The sequence below is a fragment of the Strix aluco genome, chromosome 1 (genome assembly GCF_031877795.1).
Source record: "Strix aluco isolate bStrAlu1 chromosome 1, bStrAlu1.hap1, whole genome shotgun sequence".
Classification (NCBI taxonomy): Eukaryota; Metazoa; Chordata; class Aves; order Strigiformes; family Strigidae; genus Strix; species Strix aluco.
In genome coordinates this window covers 154,279,655-154,305,803 of record NC_133931.1, presented here as the reverse complement: position 1 = coordinate 154,305,803, position 26,149 = coordinate 154,279,655, and the positions used below count along the sequence as shown (strand labels likewise).

Here is a 26,149-nt window from a genome sequence, read left to right as displayed (position 1 = left end):
AAAAAAAAAACTTAAAATCTTAATCTACATGGGGCAAGCTTCTTTTTAATATGTATTAACTGTCAAAATAAACTTTAGGCTGGGCTTCTTTGCAGCAGTCCTCTTGACAGGCTGAAGTAACATCTTCAGTTACTACACTGCTCCAAATGGATTAGCTAATACAATTAAAAACAAATGTGAAAACAGATGTCATTCCAGTTTGCAGCTTCAGCAGTGAAACCCAACTGAACCTGGAGACTTTCATTCCTACATGCAGTTCTTCCCATTCCCATTTGATAAGGGATATGGAAAAACATGTCTTCTTCCATTGTCCAAGATTAACTTATTTCATGGAAAACCAGAAATAAGGATTGATCAGTCCCAATGAACTTTTAAACTTTTCTGAAACACCATTACTTCTAGTTCTAGCCAGTATTTATCTACACATACAATTTTCTTTTTGAAGGACATTTCCATGATGATAATGTTGCATAAGTGCTTTTACAAAGTATAAACTCAGTGTTAAATTACATGGCAGAATAAGAACCCCCCAAATGATACATAATTTCACCTGCATTCATCAGTTCCACAGAAGATCTGTCCACTCAAGCACAATCATTTTAGTATCATGAAATTCTGCCAAACAATGCTTTTGTATTATGGATAGTCTCTGCTCGTAACAATGTTCTGAATTATGCTTGAGTATCAGACTTTTTACCAATTATTTTTTTAAAAAATAAGTTTTACTTCAGTAACATTTCAAGTAAGTAAACCCCTCCTAAAAAATTCTGTAACCAACACAATCCAATGCATGAAGTGGATTCAGAAATAGACTGCTAACATAGAAGGTGGACCAACTCATTTGTTTTCTAAAGTAAGGATTCCCAGACACTAGAAATGAGTAGTCACACTAAGAGAAACAGATATTTTGAATCTGCTTTGTAAAGTGAACTTCACAAGTAAAGCAGTGTGGGAAAGTTTATAGTAAGACTGCAAGCGTCATTCCGATCTAGTGAATAAACAAACCTGAGAGGAAAAGCTTGAGGGTTTGGGGTGGGGGATTTAAAAGTTATAGCCTCACTAGAAGCTAAAATACATTCACTACACAGACACAAATTTGTCCCTTACACAGCATCAGAACAAAGTCCAAATGAAAGATTTAAATTGTAATCCAGAAAAAAATAGTGATTTATAAATCCTTTAAATTCTTTACTTTTTAGAAACTATCTTTGCATGTCTAGTTAAGATCTACTACTTCAATAAATATTAAAACCAAACTTACAATAAAACAACATGCAAATAATGCATACACAAACGGATACGAATGGATTTGAACCTTAGAAATGTAAAGTGATTCTTGGTACAATGAAAGTTACTCTCCAGATTGTTTCTAGTTTTAACACCTTCAATTACATTAGAAAAAGGTATTAAATATTATCTCATAGCTCACAGCAGACACCACCAATATATGTATAACCCATCATGAATATTCATTTTTTAAAACAGTGAGGCAGATTATTTTTGTGTCAAAAGAATGTCACATCAACAAACGATTTTGATTTCTCACTCAAAACAGTTTTCATAAAGTATTCACACAGTGTTCCATTTGAACTCTCTGCAACGCACACTAGGTATTCTAGCTTTTCAATTTGTTAGTCTGCTGTATTAAACGAAGACTTTGTGCTCTGCTGGCATCGAAAATGCTAAACACAATTGAACTGATTTGGTTCCAATGCACATGCCAAGAAAGAGTTTAGCGAGTTGAGCAGTTATACAGGGCAAGACCATAAACTCTCCAAAATGAAGAGAGCCCATCTTTTTCAAAGAGCACAAACTCACAGGTGGTTGGAACATGACTACTTAATTCACAAACTGCCCTATACAAGAGACACTGGACCAGGTAACAGCAGATCTACATGCACATTCATACATTCTGTAAACATAATAGGAAGGATATTGAATCCCTGCTCCTACACTTACAAAGATATACAGGCATCTAAAGATAGGGACAGGCGTTTACTTAGATGTAGAGAAGCAAGTAAGTAGGGTCTGATGCCTAATTAAAGTCAAGGATTACTGAAAGTCAGCGGAGAGTTAGAATCCCTTTCAAAATTTCCAGTAGATGACTACTTCCCAACACAAATATTGAAATACCTTTGAGGAAAAGAGGAGGTTTCTTATTACTACAATGACAGTATTAATTCATTAATAAAAACTTGAAAAACCAATTTCTTCAGAGAACTGTCACTGTAGTGTACTATATTTTGAGGATGATTTTTTGTTTTGTTATAAAATTTTGCGCCTTTCCTAGTAACATAATTAGATACTTGAGAGTGGATAGGAAATGGTCGGTTAACGCTTTGAAACTCCTGTGTTAATTCTGACACGGTGATTGACCCACATTCTCGTTTTGTACGTACATTAACTGATGATTAAGCCTCTTTTACATTAATACTAACAGCACTTACGTGATGTTTTTGAAGCAAGAAGGGTGGTTTTTGAACCAGTTAAAAACTCAAATCCCAGAACATTTGCCTGGTCATCCTCAGATGAATCAACAAAGTCTGAAAGAGAAAGTTAAATACAATTTTCTGTAATTCGACACCTCAAGCCATAGCCAGGATCACATCAACCTTTGCACAAGCAATTTAGTAAAGGCATTCTGGATGAGACTGCTCCCCTTCTTAGGGCTTAGAAGTAAAGAACATCAGAAATAGTTTGGTATACCCTCCCTTCATTCACAGGTGGAAGCCAAGCTACACACTGTTGTATTTCCCCAGCCTGGAAACAAAAGGTAGATTACTCAGAGTTTCAGTCTGTACCATCTAAAATGATTGTGCTCGGTGTACAGCCTAAAGACTATTACCTTCTACTGGATGCAAGGTCACCTTTAACTCAAGATATTTATGCAAAAACTAAGCAGAAATTATCATTAAAATGTTTAAGCATGCTCTCTCTTCAGCTTTCAGCACAGAGCACAACAAACATCTAGCCTGTTAAAACTATCTACTCTGCAAAGTCTGAGCATGCCCACCTTTCTTTCCATTCCGTGTAGTTGGATCATAACAGGTTAACAGGCTCAGTTTTAGAGTACCATATTTTAAAAACTACTCCATGTTACTTCTCCTCCCAACCTTCCCCAAAAAATAAGGCAAAGCAGGGAGTAGAAGATATACAGTTTTTATAGAGTACACCAAGAATCCAAAGTTCCTTCACAGATCACATCATAAACAGCATGCTGCTGCCTTTTTTTTTTTTTTTCACATCACTGAAAATGGGATGAACAGAAATCAGAAGATTTTAATACTGTCTTCTGGAACACATTAGGACTATGCTTTCTGTTATATTTTCAACAATGCATCCCCAGGTTAAAAATGAAATATAATGGTCTATTTTGAAAGCATTATCGCTTAACCATAATGGAAGTCTATGATTAAAAGCCCAAAATGTAGATCCTTGAAATAAAAGTTTCCCTGTTTCAAGTAAGTATTACACAGCACACCCATTTGAGAGAAAAGGTGTATTTACCCTCAAAGTGAAGAAAATCATGCTACCAAAAAACCCAACTATGCCTACTCCACTGCTCTCAAATGTACTATATAAGCTTTTCAGAAAGAGATGCAGCTCCACCTTAAAAATCATACTAAAGTTGTTGGCCCATACAGCTCTCAGAAGATTGTTCCAGAACCTTAGTCCTCTGAAGTTCAGAAACTTAATCACTGCCAGACTAAACTTATTCACAATCACTTTATAAGCCTTGTTTATTCCTTTCTTCTTGTGTTAATATGATCATCTAGATCCATGATACAGCCACAAAATATTTACTGAAGGCAACTGTATTCCTTTTTTTTGCCTGTGTTTTATTAAGCTAAATGAGTCACTTTCTTTTAATTCTCCCCTTCAAATCCCTAGATAATATTCATAGCTTTTTTCTACACTTTTGGGTTTGAATTAATTTTTATTTAATATCAGCAATCAGCACTCAGTGTGCCAGTGCATAGTAACATGATATTAGTTTCCTGCATGAAAACATTTTGTCTAATGGATCCTCAGTTCTTATTTGTTTTGCTTATGATTGTACCATATTGTACCACAGAGTACTCCTGTGGTAACTTCCACCTCCTCTATCTCTTCCAAATTATGACCACATAATTACAGCATAAATTATTTTCATAATATTACACTTTATAGTACTCAATTTCACTCTTCTTTTTCCAGTCCTAAGTGGCACCTAATTCCTCCTTCATATTATTTTAATATTCTCCTGAATATAAAATGTAGCTCAGGTTTGCGCATCAGAAAGTATTGCTAAGTACAAGCCCTTCTGGTCCAAGAAGGCTAAAGAAATCATTAAATAAGATTGACTCCAGACTGATATATCAAGAACTCCACAAACCTTCCTCCAGAGAAACTCTACACCTTACAAACAACACTCACCCCTTTTGCTTTGCCCTGCTTATCTTTTTTAAAATGAATGCCCATGTTTTCCCCATGACAACACCACCGATGCAACTACGTAAAATGATTTTCTGGATACATAAAAATTAGATCTATATCATGCCCACTGTGTAAAGAAATCTGCATTTTTACCAGAGACAGATATACTAGCCCAGGTGGATTATTAGTGAAATATTATGCCATCATTTCTTTCAATAGACTTTTTAAATATTCTAACCTTAGTTTTGTTAATTCTCTCATTACTTCGCATGAACAAACAATTCTTTTTGGAGTTCCTAACACATTTCCTACTATAGACATATTTAAAAACCTACCTGGAAAAATGGTGAGAAAACTGATGGGAGGTTTATTGGTATCAATAGTTAGCTTGTGGTTTGCTGCTTTTGAAGGTTGAGCTGGAAAGCAAATTAATCGCAAAGGCAGCCTGAAGTTACACTGTGCAACTTTCGGGATTCCTAAAATGAATGAACACAGACTCATCTTTCATATTCATATCTTGCATACAAGACACTTCATACTGCTGCCCTCAAAGAGGTATAATATGATATCTTTAATGTGATTAAGGAATACATTAAAACAAAAACTATGTAAGATTCTCAATTTTTGTTAAATTTTCCACCTAAAATACCTTTAAATTTGAATACTCATAATTACCTTTCCAAGTGAACATTTTCAATTGAATGGGAAAGCAAGAGTTATGAGCCAAATCCACTACATACCTGTATATTTATACCAATTAACATGCAATAAGATTAACATTTTATTTAATGCTCTAGACAGTTCTACTTTAACATAGACGACAGCTGAGTGATTACTCCTGATGCTTGAACACAAAACTGAAGCATGCACATTTTCATCAGAAATATTACAAACTAAATCCTTTTTAAAAACACATTTACTCTTTTTTTAAGTATTCCTAAATAACAGCTAGGCAACCTTCATATCATCTGTCAGACGTTTCTGGCTTAGAAAAAAAACCTATCTAATAGACATTACTATCCATATTAAATTTTATCTTTGAACTCATTGCATCATAATAAAACAGAACTGTAGAACAAGCTGGCTACTGCCTTTGGTATTAGGATCTAAGATCACATGCAATTTTATCAGAACGGTGCAAGAGAAGAGAGGAAGTTTTAACATTAACATTTAGAAAACATGTTCATTAGAATGTGTCAAAATTTGCTCAAATATAAACATTGTTTGAAATTTTTGGCATGTCAGAAATTGCCTGGTATGTTCTATGCGAGAGGTAAAAGTGCTAGTTGCTACGAAATATGGAGTTCTTGCTCTTTTGGGCAGTCAGATTATGGGGCTTTTGAGAGGATTTTTTGAAGAAGCAGCTAACAGGGAAACCTTGTTTTGTTTGGGTACAGCTATCACTATAGGCACCAATACTCACTGAGAATAGTATTAATGTCATAGCAACAATCACTCATTCTCTCTCAAATAACACAGAAAACCCAAACATTAATCCCAACACTCACCTCAGCGGAATTTAACAAAGTATAATTTTGGGATAATAAAATAAGTTACTGTCTTAGATTATATGGAGATAGAAAGTCATGAAACTGATAGTTACACAGAGGTTATAAATCATGTAAGCTTAGCAGGTAAGTATAAAAATAGACTCAACTATTTAATAGTCATCCAAGCAACCTTTTTTGCTAACAATTTTGTTTGTTTGCTGCTTTGTTGATCTCTTGCAATAAAAAATTATTTCTAAAACTCATCTCAAGAAAAATATTACTAGAAGGCTCAGATTCATCAGTCTGGTTGTCAATTCATTAGCTCTTCTGTCTAGCTGATAATGCCTCCAAGTAACTATTCTGCAGCATCTTCTAAAAAAAAAAAAAAAAAATCAAGAGCAGAAAGCTTAAGACAGGTCCTCAAAACTGGGATATCCCTGGGTTCCAAGGAGAATTTCTGAAAAAATACTTGACAATAAACCCATGACCTTTCAGAATGATTCACTTGACTGTATCTTCATCATCTGATAGGAAAATTACAATATTTTCTTGATGACAACATAACACAAATATCTTACTATTGAACTTAGATATGGAGACTTACCAACAGGAAAAAAAATAGTGACAAAACTAGACAAAAATATTTTGAAATATTTTTATATTTAAAACAAGATGTTTTTCTTCCTGTTTCAAACCAGCTTTTCCTAGATAGTCTGCTCTCAGTCTGCCTCATCATAAACATAATTTTTCAATATTTCAGAAAAAGGTCAAATCAAAACTAAATCAAACAGTATCTGGCTTTGGGAGGAGACTGGGGATATTTCTAGTTGATGAGTCCAAAACACTACATACAAGAAAAACAAACCAAAAAGCTCCAACAAAATTTATCACTACAATGAAAAACTCTTCCTGGGAAATGCTTTCAGAATATTTCAGAATTTTAAATGGTAGTAAAGAAACACAAAGCAGTAGCAAAGCATGGGAGCCAGAACTTCCTCAATCCTTTGGTGTTATTTCCAGTAATACATCTCACTTCATCTAGAATTGTGATACATTGCACAATATACAGTTTTAGCACTGTAATAAAGAAAAAATGTGGACAAAAAAACCCAGATTCTCTTCTAATCTGAAATACAACAGAAATTTTGTAACATTATCTCATAAGTTACTACTATTTAAAGGCATACTACGCACTTACCTGACAAAAGTAATAAAACAGTTACGTGCACTGTAGTTACGATCTCACTTCCAAATTACTCATGCATTCATCTCAATTATATTTGAAACATAACACTGATGTATATGACAAAAAACATTAAAGCTCAGATCTCTAATTTAGGATGTTAAATATTCAGAAAATTTATGCTTTTTCCAGTAGTGATGACCCTGAATTTAACTAGTCCAGTGCATCTCACAGTAACCCAAATAAATTCTTTCCCAGATAATTCTACAGAGTTTACTGTGCTCCACAATATTCTCCTTCAGCATCAGGTTTTCATGTTGAGTACAAATTTCTTAAAACAAAATCCAAATCCTCATTTTTAGAAAGCTACCTATTCAAATCATATAGAGTTATTTTTATATAGTGTATTTATAATTTATTCTATTTTTAAATAATTATTTTAATTATTTTGTATAGCAGAAGTCTGCCATGTGGTGATAGCTATTCTTGCCAAGAGTAGTATTTCATTGAGATGGTTCACGCATCTATTTCCTGTACAGCTCAAGGTCCGCTGAAATATCCAGGAACTAGAAAAGGGAACCATTAACACAGTTATCTACGCTTTTACTTCACTTAGTATGCTTATAAGAGCATAAGTATTGAAAAAAAGACTCAAATATACATACATCTATATGTATAACTACTGTTTAGGAAAACCGCAAAACTGAAAACACCCTTTCAGTTGATCTCTAAACCTATGACAAGCAACTTTTTTTCCCTCCCCAAAATGTGAGGGAATTAGTACTTAACATATACTTTTAAAGTTAGTAAAATATCTTCTGCAAAGACACAAGTACACAACTACATTGCAAAACTACCCTTCTCGCTTTTTAGTCTACCTATACATAAGCTAACTTTCCAGTCCTCTTTTGTCTTTTAATTGTACCTTTTGCAAGTATCATATCTACCACAACCACATCTGAGTTTTGTACTGCTGGCATTCTTGTTGTAAAAGCAGCCTATTTGCCTTGAATAAGAGGTTTCCAATAGGAACTGGAATGAAGTGACAGCATTCTCAGAGCTACTCAGGCCAAACAGCATAGCATTAGCTACAAATCCTTAATAGTTGTTTCAGTTGCACCAAAAAAAGCTATAATTTAGCCACCAAAGTTCTTGCTGAAACTTGAAAAAAATAGCTAAAAATATGGTAAAGAAAGAACATACAATTGTGTTCCCCATTTCCAGTCTCAATGCACAAGGCACTTGATACTACAGGCAGAATTCCTATGTTACATATGAGAAAGTGCAATATACTTCACCAAGAAAAGCCTTTACTGCTTTCCATTTTCCCCAAGGGTAATCGTTTTCTTATGTCTAAGCCTCATTTACTTCTAATTCTCTCAAATATTCACACCTTCATAGAATCAAACCAAGGATAATAAGAACTTGCAGAAAGAATAGGTGAAATAACATCTCCCTTCCAAATCTGCTTTATTCAGCATATGCTGTCACTCATAGAACTGTTCAAAACTGTGCATTTTTTCCATTCACTTACCTTCAGGATTGAGATCTACCATATAGCCAGCAATGGGACACACACCAAAAGAAGAAAAAAAAAAAAAAAAAGAGTAAGATACTACTCATATAAGAAAAAAAGGAGACATAGTAACAGGTTTTAAAGAACTTAAGTCACATTTGTTAAGTAGACAATACATAAAGACATAATAGTAGCCAAAAAACAGACATGAGACCACATTCATCAATAGTGCGATCCCATCCAACTAAGTGACTCATTAACCTTCAGCTGTATGAAGCCACAGAAATACACTGAAGACTGATTTGTCCAAAAATATCTTAAAAAACAAAAGAGGAAAAAGTCTCTATTCAGATAATACGAAGTCACAAAGGCACTTAATTTTTATTTACTAATATATTACACTCAAGGACTTGATTGCCTTGTACAAGTTACACTAGTATTTGTATGTAATAGCTTAATAATTTAAATGAATATCCAAAAACTTAGCAATATCTTAATTACACTCCTTTATTTAGAAGTCTTCCAAATTCTACCATTAAAGGTAATTTTTTTAAAATTTCTTCTACAGTTCCCTAATTCTGTTAGATGTCATGTCTTCTGGGGATTTTTTTTAATTGCATATAAACAATCAAATATACTGATACAAGATTTCTTCACTACCCTAACCAAAGGCTTGCAAAATCTAACCTAATATCTAAAATATAAGTGTAAGTTTAACTAGTATCACCTGAAAGAAACAATACATTCATTTACTGGTGAGAAATACCCTTTAAGTTTGATACTCTGGTCTTGCAAAGCAAAATTAGAGAACCAAGACCAGCAAAGCAAAAAGCAAGCTTTCAAAACCAGAGGATCCAAGGTACTCAAAAGTATAATACCTATACAGTCATACCACAAAACCTGTCTAAAGCCACATCACTAAGGTGGACACTTATGAAGGTACAGCATCTCATTCACAAGGAACAAGCAGTCAGAGTCACAATACAGAGGGACTGAAGTTGTATCAGCTGTTTGTGCAGGCTCTCAAGAAAAAGGGAGGAGCATCCTTTTCTCTCCCACCCTCTGCACATATCTGCAAGCCTTGTCTAAAGAGGGCAAGATCAAGTTCTTCAAAAACATGAGGTTTGGTTCTGTCTAGAAAAACATTTCCACCATCACACAGCCTAGACTATCATCATAAACACAGTGTTTCAAGTGAGAAGTGATGTAAAGTAAATGCTTAAATAAAAGTGTCTACATAGGATAAGGTACTCAAGACCACCACCCTCCACAGAAGCCCTAAATCCACACGCATTTCTTTGATGCCAGTCTACTCCATGTCACCCTTCCATTTGTGCTGGCACAGCTCTGTGTTTGCACAGTGAACCAGATCAGCAAAGCTGGCTGAGAAAGAACTGTTGATTGTGTGAGCACAACAGGGGAGGAGATGCAGGAGCAAAGCCAGGCAGTGAGCAGTGAAGAACTGACAGCTTAAACTGGTTTATGCTGCATTTAACTTAACAGGGAAGCCCTGCCTAAATACAGTTTCTCAATAGCCTGACACATTCACGAGGCTGTGCGTAGAAAACTAAACTTCAGTCTTCAGTTATGGATAGCAGGGTAAATTTACGTACTCTATCACTAGGGTCATTAGGGCAGTATAAAACAGAACGACTTAGTTTCTACTCCTTTGGCTTAGTTTATTTGTTTAGAATGAGTATGTTCAACTGTTCAAAGGAAAGTGAGGAATAATCACTCCCAATGCTTATTCAAATCTCCTCCTCTGTGGGGAGGCAGTTATTGTCACATTTGTTAGCAGCCCAGAAGGCTGAATAGTCATAAAGATGTAATTAACTTCTCACTCCTAGAGGTGGTCCCTTAAAGAGCACAACAGAAGCAAATTGACAGGACAGGGTGGGAAAGCTTGTACAGCTGCTTCCCAAGCCATAAACATATGATTTTACCTCTCTAAGACCAACTGCATAACTTAATGATGCTACATAAAATAGTAACTAAAACTGAAGACTAGACTCTGATACACATTATTTCTTTAATTACTATTGCCTTCAACATATTTCAAAAGAACATTTGTAAGAAATATGTAAAGAAAAAGACCTCAAAAAAGGCAAATCAATTTGAAATCTCCAGTGGCTTACCCGTTGGTGTATTATATGAAACCACACAATTTCCTTCTAGTTCTGATGGAGAACAATTCCCCTTCAAAAAGACAGACAGGACCACGGTTTCAGATGAATCTGGTTCTAAAAACAATACAAAACTAAATCAAGTAATAGGAGCATCCAAATGAAAGCAACATATTTTCTAGCACTTTTGGAAATCTAAGCCTACTAAATTATGACAGTTATTCCCACCAGTTCACCTTTATCAAATCACTGGACATGCTTTTTTTAAATCTGTAATTTGTAAAAGGCAAACTAGTCTTGACAACTTATAACTATCTTGAAGCATAACCAATAACACAATTCAGCACACTGAACACAGACAATAACAAAATAAATGCAGTTTTATATTGTGATTTTAATATTTTACAAAGCCATCAGCCCTTTTCTCCTGTCACATGTTGAGAAAACATAAGAAATGTCCTTTCAGATGAGAGCAGCCATCAGTAAAGTCCTGTTTCAATAGGGACCACTACTGAGTATTTCAAAGCAGAAATGGTCTGCAGACCCAACTGAAGAAGCAGGACACACTTCTCTGGTCTTCAGTTCCACATAAATCGTCAAGGCAATCCCACCTGCAGCCTTATCAACGGAGTTGAAAAAGAGGCTAGAATCACCAAACAGTCGATGCTGCGACTGTCCACATATGCCAGGGAACATATGTTGGGAACATATGCTAGACTGTCCATAGGTAAACAAGCTTTCTGTCCCTGCTTTCAGCTCAGCAGTGCTACTTCTACATAGACAGAATTGCCAGCAAAACAAAATGCCCCAGCAAAAGTACCACAGAATAACTAATTTATTTTCCCTCCATCATGAAGCTGCCACCCTGCCTCTCCACACCTGCCATGCACCATACTGCAATCAAGGAAGCAACTCCATTCCTTTCCACATTGTCCTCCTCCACCAAGCAGTATCTAGAAGCTGCAGAGTGCAGGCAAGGCAAGTTTGCAATTGCTTTAACTGCAGTATATCTGCAACAATGCATTCGATGGAGGCTGGACTATACCTTTCAAACATCCTCAGAAAAAGTAATATGATCCAATAGCTGTAATGGTACTATAATAATTTACCTAAATCATCAAAGACGAACTGGTCACAGGTCACTGCTAATGGAGCTTGTACACATACTGCCAGGTTTGGTTTCTGCGCAGTCACTCTGCTCTGTATTTTTATCTAAATCAAGTGACATACAAAAGTATTTAAAGAAAGCAATAAATTAGTCTCTGTATAGCTGAAAACAAATATAACCAGCAAAAAGATATGAAAAACCTGTAAAGAGCAATTAAGCAACAATGTTGAAGAACTTCAAATTTCAACTTCAAAACTAGTATTTTCCTTTTACAATTCTTATTTACTTAATGCCAATAATGGAACACAACTTGAAATTCTTATTTACTTAAAGCCAATAACGGAACACAACTTGAAAGGTTACAAAAACCTGAGGGCATCTCTCATGTTCTTTGTAATTTTAACCCAAGACAAACTAATGCTAATTAAAATGTTAATATTTTGCAAGTGCCATGTGCATTTGTCCTAATGTAAGAATAATATGTTGACTCTTTTAGGTGACTAAAGTAAAAAATAAAAAATAATTTTAAAAAAGCTAACCAAAGAAATTATTTCCTTTAATTGCAAAGAGCAATGCACAGTCTTCTGAATAACTTCAGAGTCAAGTTCTATTTGATTTTTTACTGCAAACAAATTCTAAAATTCAATATACAGGATACCCAGCACAACTACAACTCTAGATTATGAGAGCTGACCTAACCATAAACCTGGAGTGGCTCTGGTTGCTTCTATTGCAGGCAGCTATTTTTCCGCAAAACCAATGGATACCAAAAGAATGTCCTTAGTTCAGATCGAAAATGAAAGTATAGTGGTGTCAGATCTGAATGTGGTCTGCAATATACACAGACGGTATCTGCTATCTATTATCATCTGCTTTGTCTACCAAGAGCTCACTACAGCCAGGTTAAAACAGTTTAGGAAAACATTATCACTTATAAAATGACTCAAGTGTTAGGAAGTTTGATTACTTTTAAAGAATTAACATCAACATTTATTTTCATTTAACAATACATTTGGGCTGCAAAGAGGTCCTCGGATCATCCATCGCTATTAATGCTAGCAAGGAGGGATCACATCTACCTCTCTACGTACCCAGGGTAAACTTTGCCCCATTTTCTGAAGCCAGAATCTCAGTAAGATGAACAATGAAGATGGAATCAATAGCCTTACAGATGTTATACGAATTAAATGAGCTAAAAACATGCAGACATGAGACTGCACACTTCAGAATTTGTAATCAAAACAGTGACATTTAAAGTTACTGGCAAATGCTACTTCAGTGCATTTCTCAATTATGTTTGGCTTTCTGCTGCATATAGGAGCCTGAAGTGAAGAATCCTCTTATCCAGAAACTTTTGTCAAAAGCATCTGATTTTATTAAAACTTTTGTGACAGGTCTATCATTGCTGCAAAATTAAAGATAAAAATTACATTCTTAGCATGAAAATAAGTGACAAATTCTGGAAGTTTTTTTAGATCACAATGCATTGCCTGCAGATTTTGGGTACAACCACCACCATTACAATGGCCAAATAATACTCATTAGCAACATTACCTACTTTGCAGAAAACAATACATTGGTTGCAGTTGTACAATTCAAGAAAACATTTAATTTTAAAATTCACCAAATTGTTCTCAACTTGTCCAAGTTCAGTGGTTAAGTTCTAATTAGTCTGACAGGAGTTATAACATACAATCATAATGTACAATTATTTCTTACTTTCATAAGAACCAATGCTTATAACTTTGTAAATATTAAAGAGTTGAATCCATTAATTAAAAGGTCTTTTCATCAACTGCAATTCATTAGAATGGAGACATGAAGATCAGTTAAATGAACTTATCACAGGAAAAAAATATTCTGGAAAAAATTGAATGCATGATAAATCCTACATTTACTATTTTTGTTTCATTAAAAGGTACAAGATACATAAACAAGAAAACAGAATGGAGAATTATAATGTCTTCCCATTAAAAAGTTTATCAAATATATGAACACATCCACGCTCGTTTTAAACAGTGCTTGCCATTGCCCTTACAACAGTAATAATGACCAGATGAGAGAGAACAATGGGAGTTACCTGTGTTCCCAATACTGAAATCATAACCACTCTCCAAAACTCGAATTTGACAATTACAAACACAGTACTTTCCTCTGCAATAACTCACTTATACAATGTATTGGCTCCAATGTAAACTGATAAATTCATACCTTTCTGGAGGTAACTTAAATTTTCATTACATATTTTTAAGTACCCTTATATTCACAAACAGCCTGATTCAAAGTCCAATGCCGTTCATTTGAAATTCTTTGAGCAAAACTGTCACAGACTTTATCAGAATTAGGATTTTATCCTGTATCATTTTAGCATTTAAAAATGCAGCAAAAGATATTGGACCAAGTACAACTAAACCACACTAATGTAGGGGAATCTGGTTCAATAAAGAGCCCGGTTATCCCATGAACTCTTCACTCAAGAAAGAAGGAGAACTTGCAAGGTTCTCAAAAATAAGGCTCCATTGATATTATTAGAAGATCCTCTCAAATAAAAATCATGATTATTTTTAGGCAATACTAAGGAGAAACAATACTTGCACACACATGCATGCACACGTGCACATACACACACACTTTTTTTAGAATCAGTTACAGGCAGCAACTCTCATAGAGGACTGCAATGATGTCAATTTTCAAATTAGATTTTTCTAAAATTTTTTTTCACTAGCAAAAGCTATGAAAGTCTTGTTACAAAAGAAAGTCTACTTTCATTTATTGACAACTAAAAAGGCAGCTGAAGATAACAAACCTCACATTGCGAGTCACCAAACATTTATTCTCTTTCAAAAGTGTTGGAAAAATTATTCTTACAACTTCAGAACCAAATTCATTCCATGCTAATAATGTTTTTGTGTCTGCTTCTTGACAAGCCTATCAAAAATAAAACCCCAATCACCTTCCGACTTCAGCAGAAGGCTTCCTAGAATGACACCTTGTCATACTAAGGAGAAAAAGAATTAAGTATATTTACTCATTTTCATGATCTAAGTGAAATACACAGAAAGTGACAGGTGTGTTAGAAATTGCCACCAGTATTTGAATGCTACTGTTTGAGTTAGGCACAGTACCTTTACTGTGACTGATGGTACTGCCTCTGCTTTTACCTCACTGTCAATGGCTTGCTGTGAAGAAAAAGATGGAAACAGAGTAAATTCAATATTACACATGAATGAGTGAACACAATGAATGCAATATTACTTTCCTACCATCAACTTCGTAAACAGGGAATTAACAGTCAAGGACCTATCATTCCTATGACAGATTAAAATACACAAAATACATTTCTGGATTCTTTCTGAAAATGTAAAGCCTCTGTTGGAAATTGCCTGCAAAAAGGATAGCAAAAGGTCATGAATGTGGTGTATGTAAGAAACTAATACACTCTGATGTATATATGAATATTTGAAATTGTTTTGTTTGGCACATTACATTCCACTGTATATTTATTTAAATTCTGGAAATACCTTCCGTTATTCAGTAGGGAAGGGTGACTTCCAATTTGCCAATATATTATATACACGACATAGTATATAGTATAAAATCATCACACACTATCTTATAATCAAAAATATATTTTGAACTTCAAAAGAAAGTTATAGCAGGCATCTTGCTACTCCTGCTAATTTCTATTTCAATAGACAATTCCATCTAGTTCAAAATTTATCTCGACCTTGCAGTCTATTTTAATATCTTATTTTATGCTCATATTTCATTTTGCAACAGGTCAGTCCCTACAGTTTAAGAAAATGTTCCTGTTTGTTCTTAATTTACTCTTTTATCATGAGAAGGTATAAATACATTCAGGTGAGTAATTTGGTATTATTAGAGCAGAAGTGAAGTGCTTCTTTAAAATAAAATTGTTTTAACAATCTGATGTCCTCTACCCACTCTCCTTTTCATCCCAACATGTCAGTATAAGGTCCACATCTGCAAAGCTCCTAAGTAGTCAGGAAGCTGGTAGGCTCTCTGGGTTCTAGAAACAGGACTTTCATTTGCACGTTGCGTATCTTTTTCAGTTAAAAAAATATAGCTACTTTCATACTGGCTTCTCAAGCCCACTGTCTCTGGTGACCAGTGGTTGATCCTGAAGCAGTAGCAGGAATGCAAAGTGATACGGTATCCCTACTATATTCAGCTTTCAGAAATCAGCTGGACTTCCTGGATCAGAGGCCGTACACAGGAGGTCGTGTTAAATAACCAGAATGTCCTCCAGTTACTTCTCTAATCCATTTTAATACATCTATATCCTCTTTGCTTTTACCACACACATCACAATTTAAATCTTTTCACAAGTGCAGAAGCAGTATCTGCAAGTCTGTAAGTTCCAAGATCACTGCAGAAACCCTAAAATTGTTCCCACATTTGCTGTATTGATCCTTCCCTATGAAGTATCTTACTGGATTTTTCCTTTCTAGATGGCTGCTGAAGGAACCCCCCAGGAAAGCCTACCACACAGGAAACTAAGACACATGAACAGCCTTGGGAAATAAAGATTCCAGGCTGTGGTTCAATTGATATATTGAATTATTTATATATGAAACAGACCATTTGCATCTGGAAGGTTGAGCAAACAAGCACAGCAGCATTAGAGCATTCTATGGACATAACAGTTCTGAGTGTTGTGAGCAGATTACTGCAGCTAGCCAAGACCATGTCACACTGTCCTTTCTTCCACAGACAAGTGCTAGGCCACCAGCACTCATTATAAAGAGGTGCTTTTATCAAAGAATAATAGTAGTAGAGGTAGTAGTAGTAATAATTACAGACTTTAAATAAATATATCAAATATATATATGAAAGTATTAAAAAGCAGCTCCTTTTACAGAAATTAGTGGCCAGAAATGATTTAAGATGTTCTAGTTCAATGAGTATGTTCTAAAATGTTTCAAGACAATATGAGCCCTCCTGAATCTGAATTTGAATTCATTTTTATAAACTACATATGTATACAAGATGAATAAACTAATTAGGCTGCAACACCAGAGAATGTTGAATAATGCCTTGACAGAGAAAGATTATTTCTTACAATGCATCTTTGAGTGGTTCGCATATTCTATCTTTAAAAGATCCACACAGTGAAACTTCTACTGTTTCCCCCCATATTAACAACTGCTCACCATTACAAATTCTCACCACTCTGAAGTTATTCCAGATCCTAAGTTCTCATTCACTTATGTTTGCTTAGCCAAGAACCTAAAGATCCCCAGACAGAAGATACTAAATCATTTTAATAATTCTAGCTAAAATCGTTAACAAAAGTGTGTTTTAACTGATGGAAAACTGGGGGCTATGCAGAAGCTCAGTCCCACAAATATAAACACGTGGTAATCACTATCCATAATCAACCATTATTTACTCATATATGAAACCAATGTTTCCAGAATAATTTCCTTTTTATATAGGTACATACAGATTCTGCATCCAAATCAGGCGAAACTTCTGCTGTGACAATTAGATCTCTGTGTTTTTCAGATTTGGGCAAAATATCTTAAAAAAAAAAAAAGAAAAAGTAAATCAGCTCTCCTTTAACAAACATGCAGCTACATTTCTAAAAATAATACAATTTCAACAGCATCAAGTTTCAGACTTACATCATTACACCTACTAGTGCAAAGCATATCATTTTTGACCAAAGAAACTTTCTAATTTTATAAGATTTCTACAGACAACCTAAACACAGATCTCATTCTGGGTTTCTGATTTATGTATGAAAAAGAATTCAGACACATTCTATCACAAGATTTTACACCTACTATCCATAATCTTCAGAGACTGTAAGGAATTGTTGAACTTCTCTCCTCGCATGTATATACTAATACACCTATAATAAACAACTATCTCCAAAATACACACTGCACATGGCACTTTCATCTAAGCAATCTGCTAATTAATACCTTAGACACAGAAAGATTCTGTGCCTAATAGTGTAAAATTAAAATAGATCTTAGAAATTCCTCTGCCAAAGAAGGTATATGAAAGTTTTATGTACAGAGCATTATATGGGGCTTACTTACAATGTATTACCTGATGATTTCCATGACTGTCAATATACAAGGCAAAGGATGTTATGAACTCATTTATAGCCATGATATAAAACCTTATGCAGATTCACATATGTAAAAAAAGTTGTAAGGATTAAAAACTAGGCACTTAAATACCATGAGGAATTACATAATCTCCGCTTAAGAGTCCAGAAGTCCAGCTCTAAGTATTTGTGCTTTTCTGAAAAGTACTTTTATTTCTTAATACTAAACGTACTGGAAAAGGAAAAACCCAAACAGGAAATGTATAGTTCCTAAAGTAACAAACGGTAAAGACTTAATGTAAAGGGGAAACTAACATAAAAATTGAGAGCATGAGCATGAGCACATTCAGAAAGTTGCAAGAATTTTATTACACCTGAAAATGACACAGAACTGGTGGGCAGCACATTATCTCTTTCTCATAAAAGACTCAAGGGAAAATATTTTGATGAAGACAGAAAATAAGTTTTCATTTTCTTTTGCTCAGAGAAAAATACCTCCCTTTACTACAAGGGAAAAAAATCAAAACCAAAACATGTTCCTCCAGTACCACCTACCAGAGAAGCCTAGCCCTGTTTCATACTGCCACAATTGCACACAACTGGTTTTGCCAATTACACATAGCTCAGCACAATCCATTCCACTTGTACAAATAAGAAAATATCTTCCTTTTCTAATCCTTCTTAACTATCTCTCTTCAGGTTGCTTCTTCAAGCAAACTATGATGCAACTTCTGTCATTTTTCTATTAGAAATAGGACAGAGATCACAACCAGTTTACGTGTAAGTATCACCTTTTTTTTACTATTAAATTGAGCCAAAACACCTATGTTTAATCACTTATGTCATCCAGATTGATGCAAGTAACATTAGATTTAAGTTAGTATAACAGTTAAGATTTTAAAATATTTCATCAGTTTATAATGCAAATCCTTATTCTTCAAAATGTATAAAGCAGCTTAAGTTCAACAGTTTATAATGATCAGCACTGGACAGAAATATAAGACATTTATGGAAATAACTACTCAAGTTTTTTTTAATATGATGACCTAATTCTAAATACCATCCATATTTGGAAGTCAAAATGAAACAAAGAAAAATTATTTCCATATAAGGGTAGATATTTTCAAAACAACACAAGCTCTTACTGTACAAAGGTGAATCCAAAAGACAGAAAAGTCTATAGCTCATTTTAGAGATCATGCTTAGGAGTAACTCAATGCTGACCACTGTTCAAAAGTGTTTTGCATTCAACCAGATACGATTAGCAGTTATTTTAAGACTTAGCTAAAGTTCTAAGAAAAAAGCCAAAATGAATCAAAGCCAAAACGTTCGTAAGTGAAAGGCATTCTTCATAAGTAAAAGGTTTTCTCACAAGTTTTGCATCCAGTTAAAGCCAAACACAACATCACTAGAGCATCTCTCCAAAACAAAAGAAGCATTCATAAAAACTCTTCTGAAAACACCACTGTAACACCTTAGACCAGATTAGAAAGATTGAGGAAGAAAAGAAAATTAAGAAGAGAGAATGGGGAAAAGATCCACAATATTCACAGTAAACTTATCAATCATACCATGACAGTTACTAGAAAAGTTATAAAGGACAGCTATGTTTCCTTTCTCTCTCTCTAGATCTTCCACACACTATGTTAAAATTAACAAACAGAACTTGATTCACTGCAAATGAATTTATTCCTTCCATCACGCTTTTCTCTCCTTTGGTTATGATAGCCAGCCAAAATTGTCAAATACTTATAAAGAAAGGCTGTGATAAAAATCAATGGAATTTACCCACATCTGTATGCATAAACAACCAATTACTGGATTTGTAAAATTAAAACATGGATATTAGTCTATCACAATAATGGACAAAGTTATACGCAATTACAAAAAAGAAATCTTTGAGATGTAGAATCAAGCTCATGATTGCATATAAATAATTTCTTGTTTTCTAGGGATTTCAACTGCAAGATTTTTTGCTCTCTTTTTACACAGAAAGCCATGACTATTTCTTTAATGCATGTTAAGAATGTGCTAACTATCATCAGGAAAAGATTTTAATTGGTTCTTTCTATTTGTCTAAGATTTTTCCATAGTTACCTATAAAATCACATGTTTCCAATTCCCTGTGCACATCAGATACACTGTTTAAAAGCTCAGTTATGAAAACACAAACTTTGAAGGATCTCTGTAGAAACTGTGTCCTTGAACAAAAGCAATGCAAGTTATTAGAAATGTAAATTCTAGAATTTATCATGATCAGTTATTTGATTTTTGATATCTCTCACTATGTTCTTCAAATACAACCACTTCTGAAAGAAGTTAAAGCAACAGAAAAGTTGCTTTAACAAAAGTCATTCTTTGTTAATTGCGTAACTTAAGAAGCCATTTGTAATACTAAAACAGAATTTGGCAATACTTTTGCTCTCTCTGAAGCCTAAGTATATCAGACTGTTGCTGTGAAATTCCATAACTTTTCTCGCCTTTGGGTAGAACATGCACTTTTAGTTTTTTCTCTGAACCCTTGCACTAGTGAGAATTATCTCCAGCCTGATGTAAGTATCTTTAAAATTCCAACAAAAATACAAAGAAAAAACTCTATTCAAGGGCCTTACGGTCTAGGATTTTGTTTCTACCTTTATCTATTGTATATACCTTACACCCATTAAGTATTACATTTCCTACAGAAGTGTAATTATGATTAAAGTATAAAAATAAAATATTTTAAAGTGCTAAAAGTGGTCAAAAGTATGTACGACTACAGAAAAGGGAGAAGTATACCTTGTGTTTTTGTGGCCTCCTTGATGATTTTCTGAAGCTCTTTCATTTCAGCATCGAATTCTTCATAGTTTATTTCCCTAGAATCAACCTGAGGAGCCTGGAAGAGTGAAGGATCAGTTCCAAGGTAGGAACACTGAAGATGCCCATTGTCACTCAGAGTGACTATAACACCCTTCAAGCCTCTGCATAAAAAAAAATAAAGCTCATTAAGAAATTGGGAAGAGTCACAGAAGTAATAATATTGAATTTATCCTGCATCTACTGTTCCATCTACAAATATAATAGAACTTCCTGGTTTTAATGAGATTCTTTGACAAAAAGACAACAATATTTATTCTTCAATTCAGATGAGTTTATTGATATTACTCCCACTTATTACAATCACACCTAAGAACCAATCTGTGCTAGATAGATGACTAAAACATCACCCAAGTATCTCAGAACCTGTATAATCAAGACAGGTAAAGGAAAGGATCAGAACAAACAAGCCAAATAGACAGTACATTTGTAACCTTCTTTATTCACGAATTGTTACTTAAGTTTTCTGAAGTATGGATATTTAGGTTGGTATGCAGGAAGAGGAATTAGCTAAATGGAACATCAAGTAAGGGAAGGGAAAGGATGCATTAGAAGAAATCACTAACAGATGGTACATGTTCACAGTGAAGACAGCAGTAGGACTTTGATGGTATCAGTAGCTCCCCTAACCCATTCTTTGGCTGCTATTGCAGCTACTGTGCTGGCTTCAGACCCTGGCTGGCTCTTCCCTGCAGTATATTTCTAAAAGGAAGCCACATGGATCCAGAACATTCCCCTTACACTGCTCTGGATCAATACAAATGAGTGTTTTATTGGCTTCACTACAGTCTCTTTTCTCTTGAGGGAACAGTACCTCATTGAACTTACTCCTACAGAAGTCTCACTCACTTCATTTATCTGATCACGTACCATGCAAATGCATGATTTAGGAAAGTATTTAACAAATTATGAGGCAACAGTGAGTACTGCCAACATTTTGCTTAGCTTGAAGGTTATTCCTAAACAGAAGAGGAACTGAACGGTAAAGACTAGCATACATATTAACAGCAGAAGTTAGGAGAAGGCTAACTTTATTTTTTAAAATGCTTACTCTTAATTAAATTAAAAGCTTGTATTTATTTTCATAATCATGAGGTGACACATTCATGCCAATAATTTGCGTATTCCATACTTAGAATATCTTATAGCAGACACTGCCTTTGCAAATAAAACTGTCATATAAGCAAAGGCAGACTAAATTTAATTCATAGATATAAAACAATTTTGATAAGAAAGCCTAATGCACTATCCCACTAATTAAACCCATGTAAAACATTTCATTTATAGAAGTGTTCAAGCTATAAGTTATAAAGAATTAACAAAAATTCTTTTAACTTATATACACTGACACCCTTCAAGTGCCTCTTCTAGTACAATCCTCATTAAAAAATTAGGTAGCTGTATAAAAAAATAGAATTCTCTCTGATTTTCTATGTTGCCTGGTAGCATGGCTCCAGTACAGATAGGAAACTTCATTCTAAAATTTTCCAGGGTAATAGCAATTACAAAGGCAAACAGGTGTCACAGATTAAGTCTGATAACTGATGGTCCAGTTGGAGAATCCAAAATGCCTTTTTACAGAACGTTAAGGCCACAAACCCAGTTTTGGTTTCACAACTTCAATCAAATATTTGGAAAAACTATGTTGGACCACCTGAACTCCGTACAGTTATATTATAACTGCATACAGAAATGAAGACCCCACTAGGCACTGTACAAATAAGTAGTTGCTGCAGATAAGTTTAAGCTTTTTCTTTCTACAGAAAGTAATTTTTACTCAGCAAACGAAATAAATCTTCTGGTTGAACTATGAATGTATGGAAACTGGTTGGGTTTTTTTTTTTGGACAACAGGTATCCCCAGTTAGTCCTTTGCTGCAGGTGGAACATGCAAGTCTGAGCTGCCTTCTGGAACAGAACACACTTAATAGGGCTCAAAACACACTGTTCTCCTTACCTATTATATAAACTCATCTTAAACAGAAACAGTCCCTCTTTTGGGACTACTGCTCCTATTACCACAGAAAAGCTTCCAGCTACCACCGCAATTTGTAACATATATTAACATTCACTACAAAAACTAAGTCACTTGTAATAGGAAGCTGTCTTTGAGCACCATAAGGCTGGAGATGCCAAGTCTCCCCCAACAAATAGTTTAAGAAAAGAAGGTAGAAGACTTAATACTGATTTTCAACTTACAGATGCAGTACGTGTGTTAGCAGCCATCCTGTGAATGTGATGGTCTACTTGTGACCTGTAAGCTTGGGGTTTGCAACTGTTATTTCTGAAAAATTGTAAACTCTCAATCCAAAGTGAGAGGAAGTGGAACTAAGCATGAGTCCTTGTTTCTCTGGCCGCTTGAGTATTTGTTTCCGACTATAGCTGGTTTCCTTACTCAGGACTGGGTCTGTTGTTGGAATTACATGCAGAACTGCTCATCCTAGTTTTCTTATGTCCAGAAAGCTCTGTACAACACACATCTGTGCTACATTTACAGAATTCTGGATGGCACGTGGAACAAATACGTTGGGCTAACCCTGAGATCTGTATATACGAACAACAGAAGTAGACAGACTATTGTGAATACCTGGACCATAACACAGTCTTGGTAAGGTATGCAAATACCACCTAAAGTATAGGACTTTGCTTAATGCCTGACAAGTGTTTGCAAAGAACTGTGCCATACTGGCCATGGGTGCATCAAAGTCTTTAAAAAAGGGATATTGTTGAAGCAGATGCTACCATGCTACCAAATACAGTGGCCCACACTTTGCTATTTAGTTACAGCAAAGAATGAAGTTGCTAAAAAAAAAAAAGGGGGGGGGGGGACAACAAGAGAAACTGCATCATGAGCTTGTTCCACACTGGAGAAAGAAAACTGATGTATGAAAACAAGGCAATTTCTAAAATTCTCCAGCAATGGATTTGGACCATCTTAAAATTTCTTTCTGGAGGCTATGAATCTGTTAAGCTAGGAAGGAAAGATCCATGAGGAAATCTGAATGTAGATCCAAAGGGCATGAAGAAATATAGCTACACTGGAAGCAATATATCTTTGATGATATACTACTAAAGTATAATACATTCAAAAGTGGTTTGTAAATACAGTCCTCCCGATGTACCTTTAAGTTGGCAGTCATCTGCAGGTAATCAGTCTATCAAACAAAATCAGCTCAAATCAATGAGGTGATTTTCCTATATAAATCACCCTTTTCTTAACTTCTGAGTTTATGTCAGCATTACAGAATGCACATTCAAAAATTCCATCTTAAAATAAACTCATTTCGACCAACTTTCCTGTTAGTCATGACATCCCTTAACTCTGCACTAGCTCAGAGACAAAAGCATTGGTTTAAGAAAGTGTCATTTGTAATGCTGCTTTTCCTCTGCTTCAGTTACTGTTCTGCTGGGTCCTAAGAAGATTGTTCAACATGAAACATATACACATAGAAAAAAGCCTTTTTCAGTCCTTTCCTTGTTAAAGCCCTCCATGAATTTGTACATCAATAGAAACAATAAGAAAAATATGGGTAACCAGTTATAACATATGATTTATAATACAATAATTTCTCTGCTGGAATGTTTGTCAGCCAGTCAAAATTGCTTTATTTTCTCAAGCTTTTATAACAGTGGTTAAAGACAGCAGGGGGAGGGGGAGCATATTTAACAGTTTTATAGTAGTTTCCCCACAGCTACTGCACTCATACAATATCCCTGCAAATACCATTACTTCATTCAGCACATTTTGCACACAATCTGGAATTTCAATTACTTGTTAAATTTCTTTTATTGTAAACTATTTTTTTTACTATATATCACACAATAGTCAAAGTAATAGCAAATCTAAGGGGACACTTTAACAGTGAGGAACTCAAAGTATGAAACAAATTATTCTGGTATCTAAAATAACTTTACAGTACAAAGCAACTCCTACACACATATGGTAATAATTTGAAAAACTATCTTTTATTGGATTCTGGGTAATAATAACAGCATATGCTTTTTGTAGGTCTTCTCTTACTAAACAAATTGCTCACAACATCATTTTTGAAGAAATTAAAATGCTTTGCATGTTTCCAGTTATATAATACCAAATTGATCACTCAAACAATTGACTTAGAAATTGAATCTGTAATTCTGAATTCTACTTGAATGACACAAGCTAAGCCTTGGACAGCTTCTAGGACAAGGTCTGGTTATTGACAGCATTTACAGCTTTGATTATTTGTATTTGTAATAGCACATAAAAATTCTATCTCAATTTCAGAAGTAGTCTTAATTGATATTACTCATACCAATCATTTCAGAAAACATGATGCTCTGCAATACTACTTTCAGTCCCTTATTGATAATGTATTATTCATAAACTATGAAATTAGCAAACTAATCTCTGAATTGTGCTCAAGCATTTTGAATCCAATTCTCTCCTCATTTTATCATTCTCTGAAGTAATTATACACAAAAGCATAACTACAATAGCACTTTTTAGTTTAGTGCTTTTGAAAACACAAATTGTAAGGTTCACTACCATTTAATGTCATTATAGCTGTAACTGTGTGAAGTATTTGATAAAATGCTGAAGGAAGATCATGCTAGGAGTAATAAACTATAAGAATTTCTAACATGAACTAATGGGAGTAAAAGTCAAAAGCCCATCTTACTGTTATTAAACACACACTCCAAAATCAGACCTACAGTTGAGTATTTAAAGCATACCTCGTGCAACTCAGTGCCAGCTGCCACCAATTTTTATACAGTTTTGGGTATCTGTGGAGCACCCTCAGGCTCCTCTTAAAACCCCTTCCTCATTATAAAAAACTTTGTTCAACTTTACATCAAAAGTAATACTTGTATGTGTAAGACTTCCCCATTTTGCTATTACACATGAAAACAGACAATCTGTTTGCTCTCGGAAACTAAAACTCTTTTAAGGCTATTCATATTATGTATTTAACATGCTTTGCACACTCTGCAGAGGGCACGCAAACATATAATGTAAATATAGTGTTCAACTGTAACTGTTTAGCAGTATGTAATTATATTGAATATCATTAAGTGGTAAATAATTTGTGCTTGTTGCCTTAGAGAAAAGCATTATTCATCTTTCTCATTTGTGTGATAGTTTAGGATTGCTGATTTTAACAGAATACCTGACACAAATCTAGTTTAAAAAATTATGAAATACATGTAAGAGGAAGAGGGAAATGAAACATGATTTCATCTTGATAACCAGTGGAAAAACAGTTAAAAAAAGAGAAGTTATGACTAGAACAACAGGTCAACACCTATCCCCTCTTATAAGCACTGAAATCTACTGAGAGTCAGAACTGAATAAAACCTGAATTTGCCAGTGTTACTATTTTGAACGCCTGAAAG

At 34.6% G+C, this 26,149-nt stretch overlaps 1 protein-coding gene across 8 annotated transcripts in view; it reads right to left on the bottom strand.

Moving 5' to 3' along the window:
- The window catches only part of BBS9 (Bardet-Biedl syndrome 9), a 323,390-nt gene that overhangs the window by 235,327 nt on the left and 61,914 nt on the right, over positions 1 to 26,149 (bottom strand). For all 8 annotated transcript variants that reach the window (XR_012625295.1, XR_012625297.1, XM_074841233.1 and 5 more), the window contains 8 exons: positions 20,697 to 20,878; positions 17,304 to 17,380; positions 14,962 to 15,015; positions 11,838 to 11,940; positions 10,741 to 10,845; positions 8,624 to 8,638; positions 4,752 to 4,892; positions 2,448 to 2,543 (listed from right to left, as the gene is read on the bottom strand). Coding sequence is in view for 6 of the 8 variants with exons in the window: in XM_074841233.1 (XP_074697334.1) it covers positions 2,448 to 2,543; positions 4,752 to 4,892; positions 8,624 to 8,638; positions 10,741 to 10,845; positions 11,838 to 11,940; positions 14,962 to 15,015; positions 17,304 to 17,380; positions 20,697 to 20,878 (773 nt within the window). In the remaining 2 variants the exon portion in view is untranslated. The remainder of the gene's footprint in view (positions 1 to 2,447; positions 2,544 to 4,751; positions 4,893 to 8,623; positions 8,639 to 10,740; positions 10,846 to 11,837; positions 11,941 to 14,961; positions 15,016 to 17,303; positions 17,381 to 20,696; positions 20,879 to 26,149) is intronic.